Source organism: Cyprinodon variegatus, unplaced genomic scaffold, assembly GCF_000732505.1.
Source record: "Cyprinodon variegatus isolate N-32 unplaced genomic scaffold, C_variegatus-1.0 Scaffold82, whole genome shotgun sequence".
Classification (NCBI taxonomy): Eukaryota; Metazoa; Chordata; class Actinopteri; order Cyprinodontiformes; family Cyprinodontidae; genus Cyprinodon; species Cyprinodon variegatus.
Window position 1 is genome coordinate 690,659 of NW_015150535.1, and position 23,952 is coordinate 714,610.

At 38.1% G+C, this 23,952-nt stretch overlaps 3 protein-coding genes across 3 annotated transcripts in view; 2 read left to right on the plus strand and 1 right to left on the minus strand.

Annotated features, from left to right (window-relative positions):
• Positions 1–6,883, minus strand: part of alad (aminolevulinate dehydratase) — an 11,103-nt gene extending 4,220 nt beyond the window's left edge. The window contains exons 1-11 of the mRNA XM_015373184.1: positions 6,808–6,883; positions 4,884–5,017; positions 4,713–4,763; positions 3,544–3,640; positions 3,294–3,429; positions 3,129–3,212; positions 2,103–2,191; positions 1,928–1,983; positions 1,763–1,850; positions 1,575–1,661; positions 852–981 (exon numbers count right to left, since the gene is read on the minus strand). Coding sequence (XP_015228670.1) covers positions 852–981; positions 1,575–1,661; positions 1,763–1,850; positions 1,928–1,983; positions 2,103–2,191; positions 3,129–3,212; positions 3,294–3,429; positions 3,544–3,640; positions 4,713–4,763; positions 4,884–5,002 — 937 coding nt within the window. The 5' untranslated portion in view covers positions 5,003–5,017; positions 6,808–6,883. The remainder of the gene's footprint in view (positions 1–851; positions 982–1,574; positions 1,662–1,762; positions 1,851–1,927; positions 1,984–2,102; positions 2,192–3,128; positions 3,213–3,293; positions 3,430–3,543; positions 3,641–4,712; positions 4,764–4,883; positions 5,018–6,807) is intronic.
• A 3,297-nt stretch (positions 6,884–10,180) lies between these two features.
• On the plus strand, positions 10,181–11,818 carry tmem203 (transmembrane protein 203). Its single transcript, XM_015373186.1, has 2 exons — positions 10,181–10,312; positions 10,726–11,818. The coding sequence occupies exon 2, from the start codon at positions 10,885–10,887 to the stop codon at positions 11,299–11,301; it is 417 nt and encodes a 138-aa protein (XP_015228672.1). The 5' UTR covers positions 10,181–10,312; positions 10,726–10,884; the 3' UTR covers positions 11,302–11,818.
• Positions 11,819–16,440: 4,622 nt separating this feature from the next.
• Positions 16,441–23,952, plus strand: part of tprn (taperin) — a 42,220-nt gene continuing 34,708 nt past the window's right edge. The window contains exon 1 of the mRNA XM_015373204.1: positions 16,441–18,642. Coding sequence (XP_015228690.1) covers positions 16,627–18,642 — 2,016 coding nt within the window. The 5' untranslated portion in view covers positions 16,441–16,626. The remainder of the gene's footprint in view (positions 18,643–23,952) is intronic.

The following is a 23,952-nucleotide window of genomic DNA, read 5'->3' on the forward strand; positions in this document are numbered from 1 at the left end:
AAAAACTCCCTTTTAACAGGAAGAAACCTCCAGCAGAACCAGGCTCAGTGTGAGCGGCAATCTGCTGAGGCCAACTGGGGTTCAAGGAGACAGAAGCAGATCATCATCTGCCTTTAGCATAGGCCCCGCCCCCTGCTGGCCCAGCAATATAAAAACAAATGATAACGCTGCCTCTGCATCGTTTGCACCTTTTCAGACCCGTTTTTTAAAAAAAAAACAGCTGGTGACTAATCTCTCAAAATTTTCCTGTCTTATTGGAGCACCGATCGCCCCTCCCTCCTCCAACACACAGGGACTCGGACGCAGCAGCTGCAGCCAGTGTCTGCAGTCAGAGAGCAGCAACACTTCTATTTCCTGTTTGAACACAAGTCGCTAGTTTGGAAGCTTTCACTGATTAAAAATCAGAGGGTGTGGACTTAGCAGCCAATGCAAATACAAAGGATGTTTTCTCATTATTTATAAGATCTAATTCTATATGCTGTATTTGTTTTTATTGTTCAGATTTGGATGGGTGAATTATAAAACATTTCTGTGGCGTGACAAATTGAAAACACATTTATTTTTACTGTACACAGTCTGAATATGCATTAGTAGGTAAGGATTATTTGATTCATTTCACTAAGTTTGGTTTGACGTCAGCTAAAAAAAGCCAGAAAATGAAGCATATCTTGTTCCTTTCCTGACAAAAATCTTTTTATAAGTCTATCAAATTTGTTCTGAAAAGGTTGTGAATAAAGGGATGTATTCTTTATAACCTTGGTGTCAGTCTTTAACTCCTAAACCACCTCAGTTTATTGTTCCTTTACTCAGACCCCCCACAGCTGTGATGTTAGTCTGCAAATTGTTCGCACCTGCCCTGCGAAACGCCGTCATGGCCTCCATCACTGCAGCCCGTAGGTCGAACGCTCCGGCCTTCGCTCCGTGCCACAACATGGCAAACTCCCCGGAAACGTTGTAGACTGCCAGAGGATGGCTGGGGAACTGGAGGAGAGATACAGAAAAACACCCAAAGAGCTTTAAATGTTTGATAAAAAAAGGATAAAATGCAGAAATGGTGCTATAAAATATGTCTCTCCTCTTCTTTGGATTATCTGGCTTTCACTCTCATAAAGATAGAAAGAACCACAGGACGCTCTCAGCAGACAATCAGATCCTGCCTTCGATAGGAAAGGATGTTTTGCTCTAGAAGTCTCTGTGTTTTCCTCCAATTAAGAAGCATCAACACAACAGTTTACTCTGAGCTTACAGCTGAATTTTAGGATCTAAAGATAAAACCTGGAGAAAGTAGGTGAGGACGAGGGGGTTAGTGAATGGACAGATAAGTCAGAAGATGAGTTCAAGAAAAACAGCATGAAGAAAAGATCAGTAAATGAAGAGATAGAAGGATAAACAAATGGATTAACTAACAAACTGGAGAAATTGATGAATAAATGCTCATAAACACGGAGAAAGATATGAATGGATGATATAAGGATGAGTAAAGGACTGCCAGATAATGACGGATGGATTAATGGTCGAATCAAAGGATGGATAGAGCTTTGGAAGAAGTGATAAACAGAGTGAAAGAAGCTCACCTTGTCCTTGACTTCCCTCATGATGTCCAGGTACGGCAGGCCTGGTTTCACCATCAGCATGTCGGCCCCCTCCTTCACGTCTCGCTCCTGCAGCAAACAGAAACCCAGAGTTCATCATCATCATCATCATCAGCAGGGGCAGCATCGGCGTCCTAATCTCCCCCCTTCTTAACAGAACCCAAACATACCACGGCTCGAAGCGCCAGACCTCTCGCCCCGGGAGGAAGCTGATAGCAGCGTCTGTCTCCAAAGGCGGGCTTCGACTGCGCAGCATCCCTGCAGACAAACACAACGCCGGGTTACAGACACCTCTAGAAAAATCTGATGATCGCTGACCGGCGGCGGGTTTTCACCTGAAAGGACCGTAGTAACAAGAGGCAAACTTTGCGCTGTAGCTGAGCACTGAGACCTAGACCAGGACATGGAGACAAACAGAGCAAAATGAAAATTCAGCATTTTTATTTACAGGTTGTAGTTTTTAAATCAAAGTTTTCTGCTGCACAGACATCCGCTTCAGAGGAAACCCACCTTGTTTCCCAAACCGTTGGAGAGCAAAGCTTGTTTTATGGCGCGGATCCGTCCGTCCATCATGTCAGAGGGAGCAATGATGTGGCAACCTGTGCGGTAAGCTCTCGTTAAAACCTTCAAAGCTGCGTCCAAAATCACTTCATATCGAACATGAGAAACGAATCCTTCTCTAAACCAAAGTCTTTAGGGATCCTTCACACAAATGGAAAAACAATAAAACCTGAACTGGGTTTAAGAGTGTGAGAATTTTTTTTGTCTAATCAGTAATTCTGCAGCCTTTCTAATCCAAAGAGACATTTTTTTATTCAGTTCAGTGAAAAAAACTTGTTTAGAGCCATAAACATTACATGAAAAATGAAAAAGATAACGTACATTTAATAAAGATCTACCACAGGAGTTGTATCCCTCTTAAATAAGCACTGTTCCAGTTCAAATTGTAGGTTTTAAATCCGTGGAAAAAACTTGAAAAGAGAATAATTTGATTCAAAATTTGTTGCTGAAATTTATAGAAAATTATGTAAAAAACTAAAACAAAACACATTTTCTCGCACTTATAAGATGAAATGCTTCTGTTATATTCAATGAAAATAGTAAATTATGAAAGAATAAAAAAATACATTTGTTTGTTTATCTATATTTCAAAGTATTATCTATATTTAGCCGTCACTTTATCATTTTAAGCCAAAGGGATGAGGAACCACAGGTTGCAGACGCCTGGTTAAATCCATACAGGGACAAGATTATTAAGCTACAAGCAACGAAATGAAAAGTAAATGCTCCTCAAAGATTAAGTCTGTTTTTTTAATTTTTCAAATGTTTGAAAGACCAATTGAGCAGCTAATGTTTCCACCATCAGGTTTGTGATGAGTCAGCAAATCCACACTGGCGATCACAACTTAGATCAGGAATCATATTGATGCTTTCAGAGTAACTTTAGTAGCAGCTATGAACCAGAAGGGCATATCCGCAGTAATTTATCCAGAGAATAACTCTTATTAAACAACATAAGATGGAAAACATGTCTACCAGCTTGTGCATAAGCCAGAGCGACCTCTGCCAGACGCAGACAGCTGGCGTCGTTGTTCAGGGTGCCGTCATCATTCAGGATCCCTGGAAGCAATGATCAGGTAGAATAATCAGACAAGTGCTGCGTCATTATTTATAACCATGGAGCAGAGGGTGAACACTGACCGCAGTGTCCATGTGAGGTGTAAGGGCACAGACAGACGTCGCACGCCACCAGCAGCTCCGGGAACAAAGATCGGATTTTTTTAATGGCCAGAACTGCAGGAGTCTCATCAGAGTCGGCCCCCGAACCCCTTTCATCCTGAAATAAAAAGGGGGGCCGGTATGGACGACACGTTCAGAGTAATAACTGTGAACATGCATTTCTATTTATGCAATAGTAAATTATGTTTCCTTGACTTCAGATTTGACATACCTTTGTTATTTTGGTAGGGACACCAAAAATGAGGACACATTTTAAACCTTTCTCCACCAGGGGGCGCAACATTCCCTCCAGCTTATTCACCCCATATCTGTGAATCACAGTCGTTTTATTATTTTAAATAAAAAAAAACACTCATATATCACAAGTAAAAAAAACAAACACAAAGTCAGTCACTAAATAAAATATAAAAATAAAAAGAATAACATTTTTAAATAAATACTTATAATCGAAATATCAAATAAAATGTGAAATTAACTTAAAAGGAAATAAATATTCACTAATAAATAAAAAATGACATAAACAGGGTGTAATAAAAATCTAATAAATAAATAAATATTCTTTTTATTCACTTTTTTTCAATGGAAACAGATTAAACTAATTTCATAGAAAGCAACATACCATAATGTATGATGTTTATAAAGAATACATAAAAAATAAATAAAAATAAAACCAATAGAGAAAGACATTTCAAAGGTCAAATAAAATAAAAATCAATAAAACAAAAATATATTTTAGGTAAATCACATAAACCTAATATGAAATTCCTAACATGTCACTTAGAAAGAAATTAAAATGACATAAAAAATTAATAGAAAAAATAAAGTAAATTAACAAAATGGGCTGAAATGAAAATCAGTGAATATATGATGCAAAAATAAGCACAACCAATTATTTAGAATAAAACTGAAGAAACCAAAAGAAAAATCTCAACGAACCAAAAAATTAATAGGAATAAATAAAAACTAAGAAATATTTTTAAAAATACAACATTTATAAAGGAAAATAAAATAAATAAAGAACCATTTAACCCTGAGTTTGAGTGTGTTGAAATAAAAGTTTAGCCATTGATCCACCATATTTCAAAAACAGAGCCGAGAACAAAAAACATGTGAGCGAAAAGTTTGCAACTTTGAATAAAACAAAGCTCTAACTGACTCTCCTTATCTCTTCAGCCCGGGTTCCCTGTTCAACTTTGGCTCCACCCTTCCTAGCAGCTTTTATCTGAGGACAACACCCATGATGTCTTCATGAGTTTGGGCTCCTTATTCATCCAAAGCCAATGCTTTAAAACATTAATCTATCAGGAAACAGATCCTCCTTTCCACATTTAACCCTCGTTCCGTTCCTATCTGCAGCTCTGGTTCAGGTGTGATTCTCACCTGGCCTGTCCTGGCAGGCTTCCGATCGGCTCCACTGCATCTGCACTGTCTCTGTAACAGAAAATCAGACACAGGCAGCACCATTCATACATGTCCAAAGATCAAAATCCAATTAGGCTCGTTTCCATTTGTCTTTAGATGAGACTCTAAACAAAAAGTAATTTAACTTACGTGATAAAGATTGGATAGATGAGATTGTCTGGTCTGAGATCAGTGGCGCAGGTCTGCCAGTAACGGAGCGTTGGGTGGAAATATCCACTATGAAGGATCGACTGTGCCGGTGTCTGCATCTTCACCCTTCAGCACTAAAATACCAGGAGATAAAGAATGCAGAGAGAGAAAACAGCTGAAATTCTGTTATGTCTTTGTTTAAAAGCAGAGCCAAAATACGGCAGTAGTTTCTTTTTTCTACATTGGGAGACCAAATCACACCGTAATGAGAAATATGTGAAAAACTTAAAAGTGTTGAAGATTCAGCAACTAAGGCTGCTCTTATTTTCTTCATGTTGTTGAGTGATGAAAATATGCCAAAATCAAGAAAACCAATAAATTTATATCCATGTATTTCATAATAATATTTATATTTCTCGTTCTGCTGATAAAAAAAACATTTGCACTATCAATATTTCTTCTTTTTTTCCCCCCCTTCATGCCCAGTTAGGAACAGCCGAATTTATTTACTGGAAGTTAACTTTTTGCTGCTCAGTCACTGATAAAACTGAGCAAGCATGCATGGTTAATTGTAAAAATAACCCAGGATGAAACGAGCTGAGGAAATCCAGTGGAATGTCAGGAATAATCCACTACAAAGGAGCAAAATGAAAACAATCTATTGTCTCAGCAACATGCAATAATCCTAAAATCATGTTAGCTCATAAATGCATTTATGAATCTAATTACTATAATGTTATTAAACATTTATAATGCATTTCTTTTTAACACCAATCTACATTTAAATTACGGTATTGTGTAGACTTAAAATAAAGTGTCAAGATGAGAAAATAATTAACAATCCTTAAAGGAAAAAAACTAAATATTTAATGTTTTTAGGAAAAGTTCCATTCATAAATCTTTATGAAATTGTCTTTTGGTTAGTTAAGCAGAATAAGCTAATTCTGATAACTGAAAAATAAAAAGCAGCGACATTTAACATTCACTTTAGGTGAGAACTGCAGCCAAAAAGACAATTTTCTTAAAATTTTCAAACATATGGTTTAAAATAAAGTTTTAAACCATATGTCTAATCATAAAATATATATTTTAAAGTTTTATGAAGTGAGAACATTTTGGTTATCCTGATATTACACATCAATAATTACTTCCTACAGATGTTTCAGGTCCTTTTCAGGTCCTCAGTGTCTAAAAATAAATAACTCTTTTAATGTTTTTGTGTTTTTAATCATAATTTCTAAGGTTAAGTTTTTACAAACAATCTAGCCAAATAGCATGAATTAAAAGATAATTTTCATTGGTTCATTTAATCTATTTCAATAAGTTTTTTTTAACACAAAGGAATCTTATTGTTAGTATCAACTTATTATGTAGTTACAGCTAAATATATATAATTTATTTCGCCCAAAAAACTGGTTTTTACAGAAGCTTCAAAATGAAATAAAATCATTGTCTAAAACATAATGATAAATGCTTGTAGAGTAATCTCCATTTTTAACTGTTTAAAAGCTGCAGGCTTAATGTTAGCAAGAGAAATTAAGAGCTAGTTCACCTTAAATAACAGCATAGTAACATTTTAATTACATTAAAGTCATTCTAACTATGAACACATTAGCTATCAAAGAAATAAAAAGTGTTTTAGTTAAAGTTCTAAATCCCCTGAAACATAAAGCGACGTTCAATGGGTAAAAAAAAGTTGAATAATTTAGAAAAGTTTACTTAGAAACAACTACAGGCCCCTGTTTAAATAAAAGGAACTTTCTTGTGAGCAGAAGGGTCAACCCCTAACCGTCTTTAGCTTTTAAGCTAACAGCATATCGCCGCAACGGACATAAATGAGATAACTTTAAATTAAATTAATATAACTGTAAAGATATTCAAAAAAAAAGATAAACACCAACAAAAATCTTTTTATTAAACTCACCTCAGAGTAAGAGGACTGTCACTTCCACTCCTCGGCTCAGATATGCTGCGGCTTCTGCTTCTACTTCTTCTTCTCCTCCTTTTGGAAGTGCAGCAATTACTTAAAAAGCAGCACCATAGCTAGGTTGCGCCTCCTAAAGGCGAAGAGTATAAATGCAAGCAAATTAAGCTTGACTTCCCTTAGCTAATACCACTGCTACTACAAATAACAATTGTATAAATGTGTGGTAAGTTCGTATATTTAGCCTTAAAAGTAAAAAGAAAAGAATTTTAAATTAAAAACGTGACTAATTAAGTAGATAAATTTAATATTTACAAGACTATAAAAAAGAAGACACAAAAGTTACGATTATACTTATTATATTAATGATTAGACTTAAATTCAAGATAAATAAACTGCTTCTGGGTCAATAAATGTTTTACTTTTTCTTTTAAACAGATTGTAAATGTCATAAATATATTCTTCTAAATGTGTAAGAAGTCTTACAACTATTGAGAATGTTATCATGAATTTATAATTCAATTTGTGTTTCAAGATTTAGGATTAATATTAACTTTATTGTCCCAAAGGAAATTAGATTTCTGTACAGACTCTGGCTGGTACATAGTCCAAACTATGTGTCATACTGCATTCACACATAAAAAAAAAAACTACTATAAAAAAAATCTATTATAAGACAATAAATAAATACATAAGGAAGCATTTGTTACATTAAATTCACAATAAAAAAAATTATAAAAATATGTGGGAAAATAAATATATAAAAAAGAATGTCGGTTTAGTTTAAATTTTGAATACCATTGCCTATTCCACAATTTACCGCTTGATACTGCTTGATTTATGTTTCAGGAATTTATGGGTTTGGCTCTAAGGATGGCCATAGAATGTCATGCAGCTGAAGTCTATGTAGCATTTATGCAGCTTCTGCCTGGTGTTAGTCCAGGATTTGACTTCTGATTGTATTTTTTTGCACTATGTTCTATTTAAGTGTGTCAAAAAATAGGACTGAATATAAATACAAAAACAAGTACTTTTCAGATTTATCTGTCTTTCTGATGTTGGTTGTTTTTTTCACCTCTGTTGTAATCTTTTTTGTGTTGGTCTGTCACAATGATATCCAGTGAAAGATATAAAGGCTTGTTGTGGTACTGATGCACTGTAGTCATTGTGTAAGTATGAGTCAGTTCAATGTTATGAGGAAGAAGATTAAAGAAAATAAACCTATAATTATGAATGGACTGTATTTATAGACACATACGATTACATTCAAAGCTCTTAATAATAAGGAAGCCACAAAAAAACCAAAGACTGTTTTTCCAGGATGATTCACAGTTAGAAGGAAATTATTTGACTCATTATAGAGAAATGTTAGTTGTGTATGACACAAATCAAACAGGAGTCTTTTTTTTGTTTTGTTAATTGAATTTGGCCCATCTAATGTGATGGCAGATCCTTCAGCCATTACTCTTCTGTCTAATCTTAGAGGTTATAGCTGTACCACTTTCAGACCTCTAAAACCTTTAAAGGTAGACCTTTAATGACCATATAAGGGCAATTTTTACATTTTATTTTTTAAGACAAGGCATATTTGAATAGCAGAAATCAGTAAAAAGTCAGATAAAAGTGCTCTACATGAATTAAACAGTTAAATAAAAAGAAAGTAAACGCAAGTAAAGATAAAACGCAAATAAAACAGTGATACATTTCTTAAAAGAGTCTGTTCTAAGTGTAAAAAGTATTCCAGCCATATAGAAAATGTATCATAAATTTATAATTTAATTTGGGTTTTTCTGTTGTAGGATTTTTTTGGATGTGGCTCTAAGGGCAGCTCTGGGCTGTCAGGAAGCTAAAATCTATGTATTGAAAGCATTATGGTAATTTTTTTTTTTTTCGTTTTTTGTTTTTGGTCTTTCGCGTGTATTAAAGGCCGGGTGACATGGTACACTGAAAAGTTCTTTTGCAGTGCATTCCAAAAGAACACGCCCCCAGATTTTCAGAGCAGAAAAATCTTTCCATTACTTTTGAGAGCTAATTTTACATGCTTAGTGATGTTTTTAATCATTCAAACTGTGACTGGCTGATTAATAGCACATGTTTCTGTTGACTGAAAAACTTAGAACACATGTATTCCTACTTTACATGGGCTTTAATTAGATTGGTTATCTATTCATCACACTTTGAGTTCTATGGAAAGATGTTGAGACACTTAAAATCAATCAGTAAACTTCATTATAACTATTAGTCACATATAATTCATGGTGATTTTTGGTTTCTTAATAGTTAAACCCTTTAACTGAATACTGTGCATCAGCTTGTCATCATAGATTCATCACTATTTATTCATGTTTTTATTTAAGGAATAAAAGACTCCAGAGATGAACGATCAGCTATGCAACCTTTAATTAGCTGTTTTTATTCATCCTCTCTCTGCCTTATAATAACCTTTGTGAATGTGTCCAATAAGCCTTTTTTAATACTTTTCTTCCTGTTTTCTGTTTATAATAACCATTATAATGTGTTTATGTCTAACAGAATCTTTATTTAACAGTTTTGAATGTTTGAACGTATGGTGGGATCGACTGTGCGTATGGCCAATTGTATGGGAATGTATTTTCTGTTATATCATACTGTGCACTATCTGTCTGTTTTATTTATTTTTGATTATCACATCCCGAAGGGCCATTCCTTTCAATTCTGAAAAAGTAGGAAATATTGCTGTTTTTAGTTATCTAAACACATTTATGAATTATTTCATTTTGAATAAATTAATAAATGTATAACTCTATTTCATACAATTCAGTAAAAATTCAAAAATAACACATATGCTAATTTAGTGATTATATATATAATTATATAAGATGTATAATTTTGTGCTTATTTCTAATAGGGGATAGGAGGAAGTAAAACTTAGTAAATCACACCTCTTCTCAAAAAATATAAAGATGTACACAATCCTTCAGAACCTACTGTATATATATATATATATATATATATATAATTAATAATTATATATAAATAAATAAATTAACTTCATTATCCAATGTAAATGATTAATTTAATGAATTGGATAGTGGTTTATTAAAAATATTTTTATGTTGTGCAACAAATTTGATAAGTTTGAAACAAGATTTAAATGAAACAATAGACAAACCCTTCAAAGCGTCTTTTTTTAAGTTTTGTAAATATTACATTATATTAAAATATAACTAATTGGACAGGAGTGTTTATGTTATTTAGAGAAAAATAATAAAAGGGCAGAAAAGGACAAATAAATTAATGAATTAATTAATGGCATCGTGGCGGATGCCTCTTTCTTGGGACCTCGCGTTGCTTTGTACAAATTGTTGATCGCCAGTAGGTGGCAGCACTGTTAAATCAACGCCACCGTTGAGCCGAAGAAGAGCGGAGGCAAAAGCTACCATGTTAGCTGCTTGTTAGCATCGCCGTGTTCTGCCTGTTTCACCTTAAACTACATGGAGAAGAAGAGCCGCCCTTCGTTTCTAAGGTAAATAACTCCACACAACCTTGAATATATTTATAGTTTTGCCTGTTATCGTGTCGTTTTTGGGCAACGGAGCCATACGTAGATGTGGTTAGCATTCAGTAGCATTCGGATTGTTTCTTTACCTCAATCTTCGAGCTTTTTTTTTGTTTGAAAATGACCTGAAATGTTTATGTGATCCCATGACGTAGTTGTGTAGAATAAAAATGCACAATCTGGTTCGTGATCTATGTGAAATGCCAATAAAAAGTCACCTGACAGTAGGGAAAGTTAGAGGCTGGGCTCAATTCAGGGGCCCTTTGCTTTACTAAAAACCAAAACTTAGGGTTTTTTTTTCTACTTTGCTTTGTTTTTTCATGGTGAAAGTAGGATTTTAAGAATCACAGACCCATAACCACATTCTGCTTTTTCTTCAGACTAGATGAAAAGATGTAGCCACACAGGTGGGGGATCCCTTCACTGACATAAACCCTCCTGTTTTTGGGATAATCCTCCCCCTCTCCAGCCCTGGAGCTCCTCCAACTCTGACCAGGAGCTCGGATCGGCAGCTTTAGTCCATCCGTCCATCCTCAGCCATGCTGTTTTCTCTGAGGGAACTGGTCCAGTGGCTGGGCTTCGCCACCTTTGAACTGTTCCTCCACCTGCTGGCCCTGCTGGTCTTCAGCATGCTGGTGGCCCTGAGGATGGACCTGTTCGACGCCAAGCTGAGCTGGTGGCTGGTGTTTGTCCCCTTGTTTGCTGCAGACGGGCTCAGCACTTACTTCACGGCCATCGTGTCCATTCGGCTGTATCAGGAGAATGAGAAACGCCTGGCCGTTCTGCGGCTGCTGTGGGTGCTGACGGTTCTCAGCCTGAAGCTGGTCTGCGAGGTGCTGCTGTGCCAGAAGCTGGTCGACCAGGAGCGAGCCAGAGACCTGTGGTTCGGCCTTATCGTGTCGCCTCTCTTCATCCTGCTGCAGCTGCTGATGATTCGGGCATGCAGGGTCAACTGAGGGCAAAGTGGGCTCCATGATGATGCTGGAGCGGAGAGCACTCTCCATCTGCCATGAGAGATTTTAGGGATACAAGTGATTTTTTTTTTTTCTTTTTCTTTTGAAATGTCACCTTTTGTGATAAAGCTTTTTTATGTTTAGGTCACTAAGAATCACCTATAGCAGAAAAGCTTCAGGAAACAAGAAGATAATTGAGAATATTACCGCAAGGTTACTTGTGGGCTCAAAGACATCTTGTCTGTGGTGTAGGTTTGGAATACAGAAAGGCCGTTAACATCATAGTTACTGACTGATGATGAGCCATAAGGAGAAGTATGTTTCAGTTTGTGCAAAGGTCTTGAGTCATCTTTTCTTTCTTTATAATTTCCTTCTAAGCAGTCATTTTATCTCCAGTCTTTCTCTATTTATGTTTAAAGTATTTCATCACAATGCTAACAAACTAACCAATTAAGAAATAATCAACAAATCAGAATGTCATCATTTTAAATTGGCTAAATATCTCAGACTTTATGAAATGCATCATATTTTATTTTATCTTTTTTATTTTGTAGAATGGAACTGAAGACATTGGATATAAACTCTCTTTGTAACACGCTGCTAATACTAAAAAAAAAATTATATCAGTTCAGTTTCACCCAAAGTATTTGCAGCAAAGCTCAGATGAAGGAAACTCAGGAATATCCATTGGATTGGGAACATGTCTGAATAGATCACATTTACAACAAAAAAAAAAACAACTAAATATTGAGCATATATTAAGTCAAATGGCTTTAATTAAAAACTGTCAAGTAAAAAAAAATTTTTTAGAAAATACATATTTTGATAAATAGAAATGATTAATGTCCAAAATTAATAAGTAAAATTAAAAATGCTAAACCAAGTTGAACAAGGTGTGGCTACTTTGAAAAACAAATCTAGAGAAATACTTAATATGATCATTACTAAAGGTAAAAGTACTCATTTAGTTTGGAAACCCTCTGCAATTATTGCTTTTAATCCGCAACTGTGTTTTCTTTTCAGATTTCATTTTTATTTTCCAGTTTAACATTTTATTCACAGTCTTGCAGCTAAAAACATTCAAACTGTCACTGTACGTTTTCAACAGTTAAATAGCAAAATAAGATGTCTCAGTGGACTGCGTCACGTCACACAGAGACCGACACCCTCCCTCCTTCGCTGTTCTTTCAACGCTGGAAGTTTATTCAGATAATTCTCATTTATTTCCACATAAAAAAAAGGTAATTCTGGATTCCTGTCATCTTCATTTTCATCTCCATGGAGGTCATAGGGAATGCAAAATCTGGCATAATTTTACTAATTATCATCAGTTTTTGTGTGGTTATTAAAACATAAATATAACTGCTGGGATATTTCAGTTTGCATTAAAAGATCTAAAAACACTATAATATAAAATAATTGAACTGATTCCTAATATAAATAATACAAAACTAATTTTAGAAAAAATTAAATAAAGTTAGTGTTTGCACTACTGCAGTGGCATCTTGTTTAATATAAACAGGGCAAATGATGCAACCAGTAAATCAAGAGATTTGGTTCCTTCAAAACAAAATCTAAAGAAATTGCAGTGACTCAAACTTTTGCATAAAACTCTTCTAATGTGTTCAAAATGTGTGAACCTAATAAGGTGATATTAGAGGAGGAGTTCCCTGTTCATCTGATGGGTTGTGAGATCCCAGGAAGCTGCTGCAGCTCTATTTTCCCCACAGGACGACGCTGCTCATCAGCTTAGACTCCATTATCTCCCATATCGTTGTTGGGAGCGTTGCTCATCCAGCTTCTTCTCCTTTATTTAAAGTTGTCTGCAATCATCTTCCCTAAATATGCTGTTCATGTTTTGTTTTTTTACCAATGGTGTAGAAAAGATCCAGTCTGTTTTTTTTTCTTTGTAAATATTTTTTGCATGTATTTATGGCCTCCTTTTAATTTAACTCTTGATGTATAATTCTGTGTAATATGTATATGTTGAATGTTTAAACAGAAATCCACATGTTTATATTTATGTTATGATTTTTTTTTTTGCTGTCGTACGCATAGGGTTATTTGAAAAGGATCTGTTAATAAAATAATAAAAAACTTAAAAATAGTCTGAGTATGTGACGTCGGGGTGTATATGCACAGGCTGTCCACAAGGAGTCGCCAAAACTGATCGCTCATGTTTACATTTTCTTTTCCAGTTGTGTGTTTAAAGGCAAATTAAACTCTATGCTGCTCTTGCTTTAAATTAAATTTTGCGTTTTTTATATGTAAGCACTTTTGGAATGCTAATAAATATACAATAATCTGGAAAAACTCAACACACCAACATTAGCTCATGTTTGAAAGGAGAACTGATGACAAAAAACATCTTATTTCAAAACAGAAAATCTGAAATGTTGGGTGTTTGTATATTTAATAGGCCCCATTTAATCTGAAACATCTTAATACATTATTTGAAACCCATTAGCATGATAAACGGGAAGATTTAATCATAAGATTTGTTCAAGGTTTGTCCGTTAATATGACGGACAATTTCCAGCACTTAATCCATTGTGGTTTTCTAATAACATAACACTTCAATTCCAAATTCAACAGCTGAAGTTGCAGCACAAAAAGAATGACTCTGGTGCATGAACATCTTTGTGGGTTTTTGATTTTAGAACCTTGCAGGAACCCGTTCCAAGTTAAAAAACAGGCATTCTCAAAGTCGGTCCTTGAGGGCCGCGGTCCTTCAGGTTTTAGAGGTTTCCCTGCTTTAGCACTGCTGATTATGATGATTGCAGTTGAGCAAATGCCTGTTAATCAGCTTTCAGTTAAAATCAGATGTGCTGGAGAAAGGGAACCTCTAAAACCTGCAGGACCGTGGACCGACTTTGGGGATGCCTGGTATAAAGGGTATTGCTCACATAGAAAGGGCTTCTCAGCTGACTGTCAGGCTGGGCAAGCAGAGAAGCAGACAAGAATCCCAGTTAGAAGAGGCCGCTTTTTAATCAAGTAGCCAGCAAATCTTTCCAAGTGGTAAGAAAGAAGCTGTGTATTTTTCAACAAACACTAAACCATGAAAGAATGTGCTCTGATGAGATGAGATTTAAACTGACATTTAAGCCCAATGTCTAAGAACTGACCCATGCAGCACATTGAACATAAACCCATAGAAAAGTATGGTAGAGACAGCATCATGCTTTGGGGAGGCTTTGATCCAGCAGGTAAGGAGAAGCTAAACTGAGTCAAATTCAAGGCAATCGCTTGTAAACAGAGAAAGAAAATCTGAAATCTCTTTTAACAAATTGTCCACCTTAAGACGTGTAAAAAGAAGAAGGGTTTAACACCTTTGCTTTTTGTCCTTAGCTTGTAACATCCAAAGTTAACAGCAGATATTTTACAGCTCAGTAAAAGTCCCTCCTGACATTGCAGAAACATTTCTATTGGTTTGTTTCCTTGTTAGTGTTTTTAGGTATGTATTTTATCAGTAAAGCCTTTCATGATTGAGGAAATGACACATTTCAGGTCAGAATTAATTTCCTCTGTGCTCTTTGGTCAGACTGTGTTTAATTACGCCTTTGACATGAATATTTTATTAGGAGCAGTAATCTCCTGTAGCACCCAAGAATAGCCCACTTAGTGCTGATTCATGTGCAGCAGACTGCACAGCTTAGGTGTTCAGTGAGCTGTATCGCTTAAAGACATTTGCTGCGGTGCATCAAAAACATCTCATAGCATTAAATACAACCTTTAAATGTATAATTCATTTGCTATACTTCAGCTGATGCAAAACTAAAAGATGTCATTAAGAACAAACTTAAAACGCACCGCTCCTGCAAGCATTTTAATGTCAGTAGTGGGAGGATTGTTTTATAACCCTGAGTTTATTTAAATTTACTCATTATTTATTCTTTTACATTTATTGTATTTTGTGATGCACATCACAGTACTTTGTGACGTTTGCTTGCTTGTGACAGGCGCTATATAAAAAAAAAAACTTTACCTACTTAACCATGATTGTTCCTACAATATAGCGCTTCTGCTATAAAAAAAAAAGTCCTGTTTTTAATGTAACAATTTTTTTTTGCGATAAAGGTTTTTCACTATTAGATTTTATTGTAATCAGTGTAATTACAATTTTATTTTTTTTTTTAAATGTATTAGGATAGTCATGTATGGATATATAAATAATTGAAACAAGTAATAATATTTGATAATTTATAAATAAGTGTGCCCAAATAGCCTAAATGATTAAAAAGTGTTAAAAAATATATAAATTATATATATCATTATTAATTATTATAGTAATATCAATAATAATTAAATAATTGTTAATAATAATTAAAATTAATTAACAATACTGAAACAATGATTTTTATATATACATATTTAAAAGCTTTATTATTTTATTTATATATCTGTATTTTCAAAAATGCATTAGGATAGTCATCTATGGATATATAGATAATTGAAATACGTAATAATATTTGATAAAGTATGAATAAGTGTGGCCAAATAGCCTTAATAATTAGACAGTATTAAAAAATATATAAATATTATATTATATTACATTATTCTAATTAATATTCAATTTATATGAATGATAATCAAATAATTATTAATAATAATTAAGATTAGTTAAATAATAAAAATGAAATAATGATTTTTATATAAATATATGTATTTTTTTTGTCATGTATGGATATATAGATAATCAAAATAAGTAATAATGTTTGATAAATTATTAATAAGTGTGCCCAAATAGCCTAAATAATTAGATAGCTAGATAGAAGATTAGATAGTTAGATGATTAGATAGAAGTATTAAAATACCTTAATATATAAATCTTTGAAAGTTTTTTTTTTAGTTAAAACAATTACAGTTATTGACGAAAGTGCATATTTAAACTGCCATTTTTTTTTTTTTTTATGAAAACAACGCCTTAAATTATTCCTGATGGCTTTGGCTTGGCTTTATTTTCTAATCAACAGATTTATTATTTTTAATTAAATTTGACATCAACTATTTTGATTGACAGTTCTTCATTATGGTAACAATGGAAGCGGGAGTTGCTTCAGAGAGTGAGGGGCGTGACTTTAAGTTGCTTTGACCAATCAGCATTCGAGAAGGCGGGGTTTAATTCGAGGGATGTGAGGAGAAAGGGAGCTGACCTGAAAGCAGGCAGAGAGCGAGATAAAGCGGCGGAGGAAGGGATGATTATCTGTCCGCTGCTCGGTGCTGCAGGTACGGTTACAGCCGGATAACAGCCCTCATAGCGCCGCACCGGACTGCGGTGACTCCACCCCGGACTTCCTCCCGTTTTTCTTCACGAACAAACGTGTAAAAATGTCCGGCGGGGGAGACACCCGCGTTCTCCTCCAAGAAGCCGGCCAAGAGAGTCCGAGGATGCCGGCCTGGAAGCGAGAAATCCTGGAGAGGAGGAAGGCTAAGGGCGGCGTTTCTGCCCCGGAGGCGAGCCCCGGCGGCGCTCACGTGAACGGAGAGCTGACGGGAAACGTGAACGGCAGCGGCGGTGGTCCGAGGAGAGACGGCGAGCCGAGCGGTGTGACCGGGCGGAACTACACCATCACCACGGCCAGCCAACATTTCGCCCACAACAAAGAGCCCCGAGCGGCGGCGGCGGCTGAGAGGATGGCACCGAGAGAGAGTCTGGTGCTGCAGGAGAGTCTGGGGCCGCTGGAGGAGAACCCGTTCATCAAGCTGGAGAAGGAGCGCAGGAAGCGGCAGGACCGGGAGAACACCGCCCGTCCGGTCCAGCACATCCTGGAGCTGTACGGGAGCGTCCCTGGGATCAGAACCATCCGGGCCGAGAACATCATCATCATCGAGTCGGATCCGGATTACTTCCAGGAGGCCGGAGACGGTAAAAGCTGGCAGCCGAACGGCGTGGACAGTTACAGCTCTCTGAACGACCTGCTGGAGCGGAAAGGCAGCGCGGTGACGGAGATCAGAGCCAAGGAGGTGGTCATCTACGACAACACGCTGAGCCGGAGCGAGGAGAACCTCAGCACCCTGGGCCGCCCGGATCAGGTCTCCGATGATGCCGCAGAGGGCCAGGGGAGGGTCAGCCGGATCCTGCAGAAGTTCGACTGCAACTATGGGAAGCTGCAGAAGAAGTCCCGCAGCACAGAGAACCTGCTGGACCTGGATTGTAGTGCCAGTGCCAGGCCAAGACGTTGGTCCAAGCCACAGCCAGATCTGGTGCCAAATCCCAGAAGTCCAACCTTCAGCAGCCAGCCAACGTCGCCTGTCTTCCAGGCTCCTTGGACTCCCAAACCAAAGCCACAGCTGCAGCAGCATCCAGGGTCCCCCCAGCCTGTGTCCTCCTTCCGGCAGAGGTTTGAAGTGCCCCCTGTTCAGGCTGTGGTCCCCAGAGATGAACCAGACAGAGGGCAGAGCAAGATCACCAGGGAGCGAGACTGGGAGGGCGCCGAGGTGCCCCCCAGACCTAAGGTGCCATGTTCTCCCGAGACCCGCCGTACCCGTGCCGAGTCCTCCTCACTGCCCATCTCCTCGAAAGTTATACGTTCCTCCTCTGAGTTCGAGATCCGTCCCTCCCCTAAGCCGGACATTGACCGGATCCCAGATGGGGACACCCAGGCTAGGGCCCTCGCAAACCTGCGTCTGCAGTCCAAAAACTCCTTCACGGTGGTCCCAAAGCGTCACCTCGAAACCTCGACTGGCAGCCCTGGACCCCAAAGTCCAGTCAAGTCGTCACCCTCACACAGAGCAGCTGAAGCGCCCTCACCGGGAGTGCCAACCCCTCGCTCCCCAACACTCCCTGCCCCTCGCTCCCCAACAATCCCAGCCCCCCGCTCCCCAACACTCCCAGCCCCCCGCTCCCCAACACTCCCAGCGCTCACAAAGAAGAAAGAGGAGAAAGTTCAGGAGAAGAAAGAACCTCAAGCGCCTCCTGTTCCTCCTCCAGCCAGCGAACCTGTAGCTCCTTCCTCTCCACCTGTCCCGACCTCACCCTCTCCTTCCCCAGCCTCTCCACCCTCAGAGCATCCCACCGTGGACAAACTGCCAGTCACAAATATTGACGACATCGAGGTGGAGCCCGCGCAGCGTGGCCCCGTCCCCAGCCCCATGGTACAGAGGAAAAAGGGCAACACCTTCACCGTGGTGCCTAAACGTAACCAGCAGCAGACCCCAGCCGAGCCCCAGCAGGAGGCTCCGATTGAGACCCCACCGGAGTCAACGGCACAGCGACCAAAGTATCCCCAGCTGGGCAGTCGGCTGAAGAAACGCTACCCCGCCGTGGAGGAGATAGAGGTCATCGGAGGGTACCTGAGCCTCGCCAAGTCCTGCCTCTCCAAGACCGGCTCTGTGGGCAAGAAGGTGAGAGGAACCGTCTCAGTTACTGGTGTAGGGAATCACAACATCAGGAAAACGTGCAAGTGGGAGAAAAATGGGATTAATACCAGTTTTCCTCCGTCTTCCCATTTCACATCCTCACTTTTCTCTATTCGCTTTAGCATTCTGGGAACTAAACCAGACGGCATCAGATTCGCCTGATCCGACACTTTGATGCTCCAGATTTCCTTTAGCTTTTCTCTATAATCTTTGCCCCTAAAAATGACAAAATGTCATCTTATCAATCTCTATTTAACTCATTAGGACTTAGAAATCCCACAGTTTTCATGTCTTTAAACGCATCAACCAGTCTGTGCTTTGATCCTTTTCTTTAGTTCAGTAATATTTGGGGGAGTGATGGCCTAGTGGTTAGGGCATTGCACTTGGAATCCAGAGGTTCTGCAGAGGTAAATTTCTCCAATGGGAGACAAATCTTTGAGGGCTTTAATTTGGAGGTTATTGCAGTTTTTTCCCCATTTTTAAATAATATGCAACACATTTCACATTCTTTCTCTCCTCGGAGTTTTATCATTATATGGTTAAAATCAGAACCGGTAGTCGGACCTTAATGAAACGGGACATCTTTGTTGACCAGGAATTATGGGATTGCTTTGATGCATACATGGGGATAATCTTCTAATTCCATCATGTTTGGTGGTATTTAAAATAACTTTAATACAGAACCTGCAGTATATTTGGCATATTTAGTTCTTGGAAAGAAAAACATTTTTGGTCCAAAATGGGAACCTTGAGGAATGATCCATGGATCTTTTTCATCCAGGCGTAATCAGTGGATCTCTGGCTTGGATTCTGAATTTTCCGGCTGGCATCCGTTTGTCCTTTCATAAAAACACAAAAGAATTTTTATTCACCTGATTCTGGATCTTCCTGTGATCTAAATAAAGAACGTCACTGAGGAGTGGCTCTGTTTTGGTTGCACCTGTCTCCTAACTGTTCTCCAACAAAGCCGTGCTGAGTGTGTGTGTTGATCTAAATCTCTTACGTCCGATCACTGGACCTGCTGCAGCTCTTTCTGTCTAAGTGGATTAACGGTGTGTTTACACAGCCGGTTGGAGCAGCACGCAGAGCTTTTCTGCCCTTTTTTTGTTGTTGGTCGTCCCACTAATTCACGCCGTTTGTTGCTGTTTCCATTGGATCTCGTTCAGTGACCAATCCCATCAAAGCCGTCTGCTCTGCTGCAGCTTCTAAGAAGCAAAATTTTCAGTTTCCTAAAAAACTGCGTGTTTATTCCCTGTAGCTTTTGTGATTAAATCAATTGAGCGTATTTTAGCGTTATTTAAAGATCACAGATCTGATGCTTTGCTGCTTAAGGCAAATTGTTTCTGATTCACAAGCTTTTGGGATTAATTAAATATCAGGCGGTGTTGCTAATTAATTTTTGTGAAGAGCTGCAGGGCTGATCTCTCAGATTGAAACCGGATCAGTCTTGCATGTGATGCTTTTTCTCTGCAGAAAGCTGGTTCCTTTATGATGCATCGTCATCTTGAAAGGAGAGGAAACAACTGCACCCTTTGCTTTGAAGCTCTCTTTATTTTTACCGAGGCTGCGGTGAGATGCACAGGAACCACAGCATCCTGGACAAAGGTGCATCATGGTTGAACCATAAACCTCATCCTCTCATAGATATGCACAGTGCAACATCACTCATACATGGAGAAGTTTTACACATCTTATCACCAAACTAAAGCAGAGATGCGTAACTTTTGACACAAATATTAGCTTCAGGTAGGATACATGATTATGTACATGGCGCGTATCGATGCTCCATGCAGGCGGCCCTTTTTAAAAACCAGCTGAACTATCACTGCGGAGTTAAAGCTGTTTTTTTTTAAAGTTTAGGGGTAGTCTGAACATGTTTAAGTCTTTAGTCTAAGTTTTAGGTCTGGACTTTGACTAGGCCACACTAACTGATGAATGGCTTTGAGCTTAAGCCGGGCATACACTTTCCGATATTTTTATTTTTTATTTTTTGCAACGATTCTCCAGTCGTGCAAGAATTTTTTTAGATAAAGAACTTAGAACTTTTAATCCCTGAGGTTTCTTCATACATTTAGTGTTGTATCTGCGTTCAACAACTGAAAATATCATGCAGTGTATGCCCGGCCCAAGCTGTTCAATTTTAGCTTGGCCTTATGTTGGCCCCAGTCTCTATCAGGGGTTTTTCCAGGATGGCTCTTTGTCTTTAAAGTCGTAGGGAAATGGCTGTTCTAACGGTGCAAAGTGAATGTGATTGGTCGTTTATCAAGGGGGCAGGATTGCTGTGGCAGAAGGTTCAGAAGCAAGTTTGATTGTGGCTGGTGTCTCTAAAGCATCTTGCTAACCAGTTAGCAACTTAGTGCTAGTAGGTTCCCAATGGGAAATTCCATTGGGACCAAGTAGCACTTAGCATGACACTGTCAAGGAACGCTATGGACAGCGGAAACATGCAAGAAGAGGAGAGTTTAGTGTCGGACGTCGTGGATGAGTCTCCTCCGTCACATAATTTTTATTTAGAGGAGGAAAGCGGGGACGAAGATGTTGTGGAAGAGGACGCCAGGGCGGCAGAAGCTTGGTTTGGTGTAGAAGGCTTCCAGCCGTACATGTTTGAGCCCTTGCCTCGCAACGCTGCCAGTTCTGTTAGCTCTACGCCTGCTGAAGACACAGACGTCCATCCCCGTGAACACTGGGACGGAACTCAATGGGAAAGGAAATTATTCTTTCAACCGTTGCGTTTATTAGCTGCGACATATGAATCAAGATGCTATGATCAAAAAAACGTGATTGACAGATGACCGTCGATATATGATTGGCAGAATTTAGGTGTACAAGCTGACGTATAACTAACTGGTCTGCATAAGATAATGAAAAAAACAGATTTTAAGACAGGATTTTATTTTTTTTAATATAAATTTTACAGTACATTTATATACATGTTTAAGGAAGAATGTTTTAACATTTAGCTATGACTTCCCTACAACTTTAAAAAGCTTCTTCCCCACATCATGATGCTGCCTCCGCATGTAACTTTAAAATGATATTGCTTTTTTTGTTTTCCTACAGTCGCTTTTCTTTCCGGTTTGGTCTTTTTTCCAGAGTTAATCTCAGAAAGGAAATTATTTGCATAGTTGAAGCTATTAGGCCTCTTTAACAGCTTTCAGAAAGCCAGAAAAACTGCTCTTGATCCGCAGCTTTTAGGTTCTCTGTACACTTTTGCTGATTTTGTTTATTGCAGAAAGGTTGTTCATTAGAAGAACAGTGTTTATCTCGGTAACCTCTCCCATCGGCAGCACATGGACCCGGGCCAGCGTTACAGCCTCTCAGACTTTGGCCTGCCATTGAGATACTAAATCCTCCGCCGTCTTTTTACAAGCAGCACAAGGAACCTTTACATGTTTCATTATTGGCAGCCCTGGTTTAGCATATGCTCAAAAACAAAGAATCATAAAATGAACAAAAAAAAATCTCTTTCTTTTCTACTTTCTACTCTTTTCTGGTACTGACCCGAGTTGCACAGCCAACCGGAAAGGCATGATGGGTTTGGGCCCGCTCTGCATAAATTGTGTGGAATATTTTTTTCCCTCTGTGTAAAAAGGGCCTGCAGAGTTCTGGCCCGGTGTCGGGGATTTTTTTTTTTTTTTTTTTTAATGAGGAGTTTGGCCTAAAAAAAAAAAAAAAAACGTTCCCATCAAAAACTTGAACTCTTTCCTCTTGTTTTTTTTTTTTTCCACAGCTATTTCTCTTCCCAAATGTCTGTTTTTTCTTGTCGGACGTCGGGCAGCTCAGACCCCGCTTTAGCCTGCTTCCTCGTGTTTCCATTGCACATTGTTTTGGAGGGGAAAGTGGTGATTAATAAGCTTCGCTCCCAGCTTCCTGTGATCTCCTCTCTGTTGGAGAAAGAAGTGTGGAGGAGCTACTGTATGTAGGTCAAGTGCAGCTTTTTGTTCCACGTCACTCCTATATTTGCATAAAACCGCTCCGAGTTTTTGGGTTAAACACAGAATGGGATTGACTCCATTAGCTTCCATTTGAAGTTTGCCTGGGTTTCCTTTCCTTTTAACTGATCGCTGAGCGTTTTAGACATGATGGATGTGGACTGCAGAGAGCCGTGGGAGGAGGCAGGGTTTGTTTTTGAAGTTTCTCTTTCCCTCTAACTACTGGTTATTATGGGAAAAGGAAGATCTAACCACGTGTTTCCCAGCAAAAAAGATGCATATCAGTGTCTCTCTAGTGTTTATGCTCACTTTAAAGAAACGTAACGCTTAATTGAGGCTCAAAGAGCTGTTTCTTATAGAGTTCTGATCAACCGGTCACTGACGCTGCAAAAAATTAAATATAAGAAAGTCTATTAGTTCCTGAAATAACTGTATTTTACCTTATTTTGACCGTCTAAGCTAATTTGCCAACAGAATTATTCCATCTCAAGTACATAATGCCCAATTTCATGACTGTAAAGGAGAAATATGGAGGGCCAAAAGGGCCAAATGAAATAAATAAATCTAGCAAGAAATAAATATATTGCAAAATAAAGAAACAAACGTTAAATGAAAACTTAAATGTATAATTAAATAATTAACTGCATCATTTATTAATTTTTTACATTACTCAATAATTATATGTTGATTTCATAATGACATGCAAAGTTAAAGAAGTGTGCCATTAAGTAATTCATTATACTTATAGTATGACATTTAATAACATGTCTTTTTTTTTATGAATTAAATTGCACATATATTGTCATTCCATCATTTGGTGGGCGGGACCACAGCCTCGTCCACAGAATCCCTGATGTCTGATTGGCAGCTTCTCACTTAGCAAGACAAGACGGCTTTAAACTCTTCCCACTGAATCTTGATTGAGTTGAGGTCTGGATTTTGATCTTGCCAAACTTGACAAATTGATTACTCTTTTTCTCCTTACTTCAAAGCATCCTGCTAGAAAATAAACCAACAGTCTCAGCCTATTACAGAACGGTATCCCATACCATGATGCTGCCATCACCATGTTTGTTGGTTGGCAGGGTGGATTCAGGGTTTCGATTTAAAGAAACCTTTTCATAAATTACATTTAAGCAGAAATGTATATCGTAACTGTCAGGTCTAAGTACCTAAAACATCATACAGGGAAAGAAAGAAGGCACAGAGACAATTAATTTAGTTTTACTCGGGAGGAGAGTAGGAAGAGACTGCAGAGTTTACAATCTCCACCTTACTCTGCAGTTCCAGCGTTGTGCTCACTATTTATTAGAAATCAGGAGTCCCTTGCTACAACAGCTGAGAATGCGCTAGAGATCAGAAA

Bases quoted from the DNA above. Each gene is read 5' to 3' on its own strand.
- tmem203 (XM_015373186.1), top strand. From the start codon at position 10,885: ATGCTGTTTTCTCTGAGGGAACTGGTCCAGTGGCTGGGCTTCGCCACC.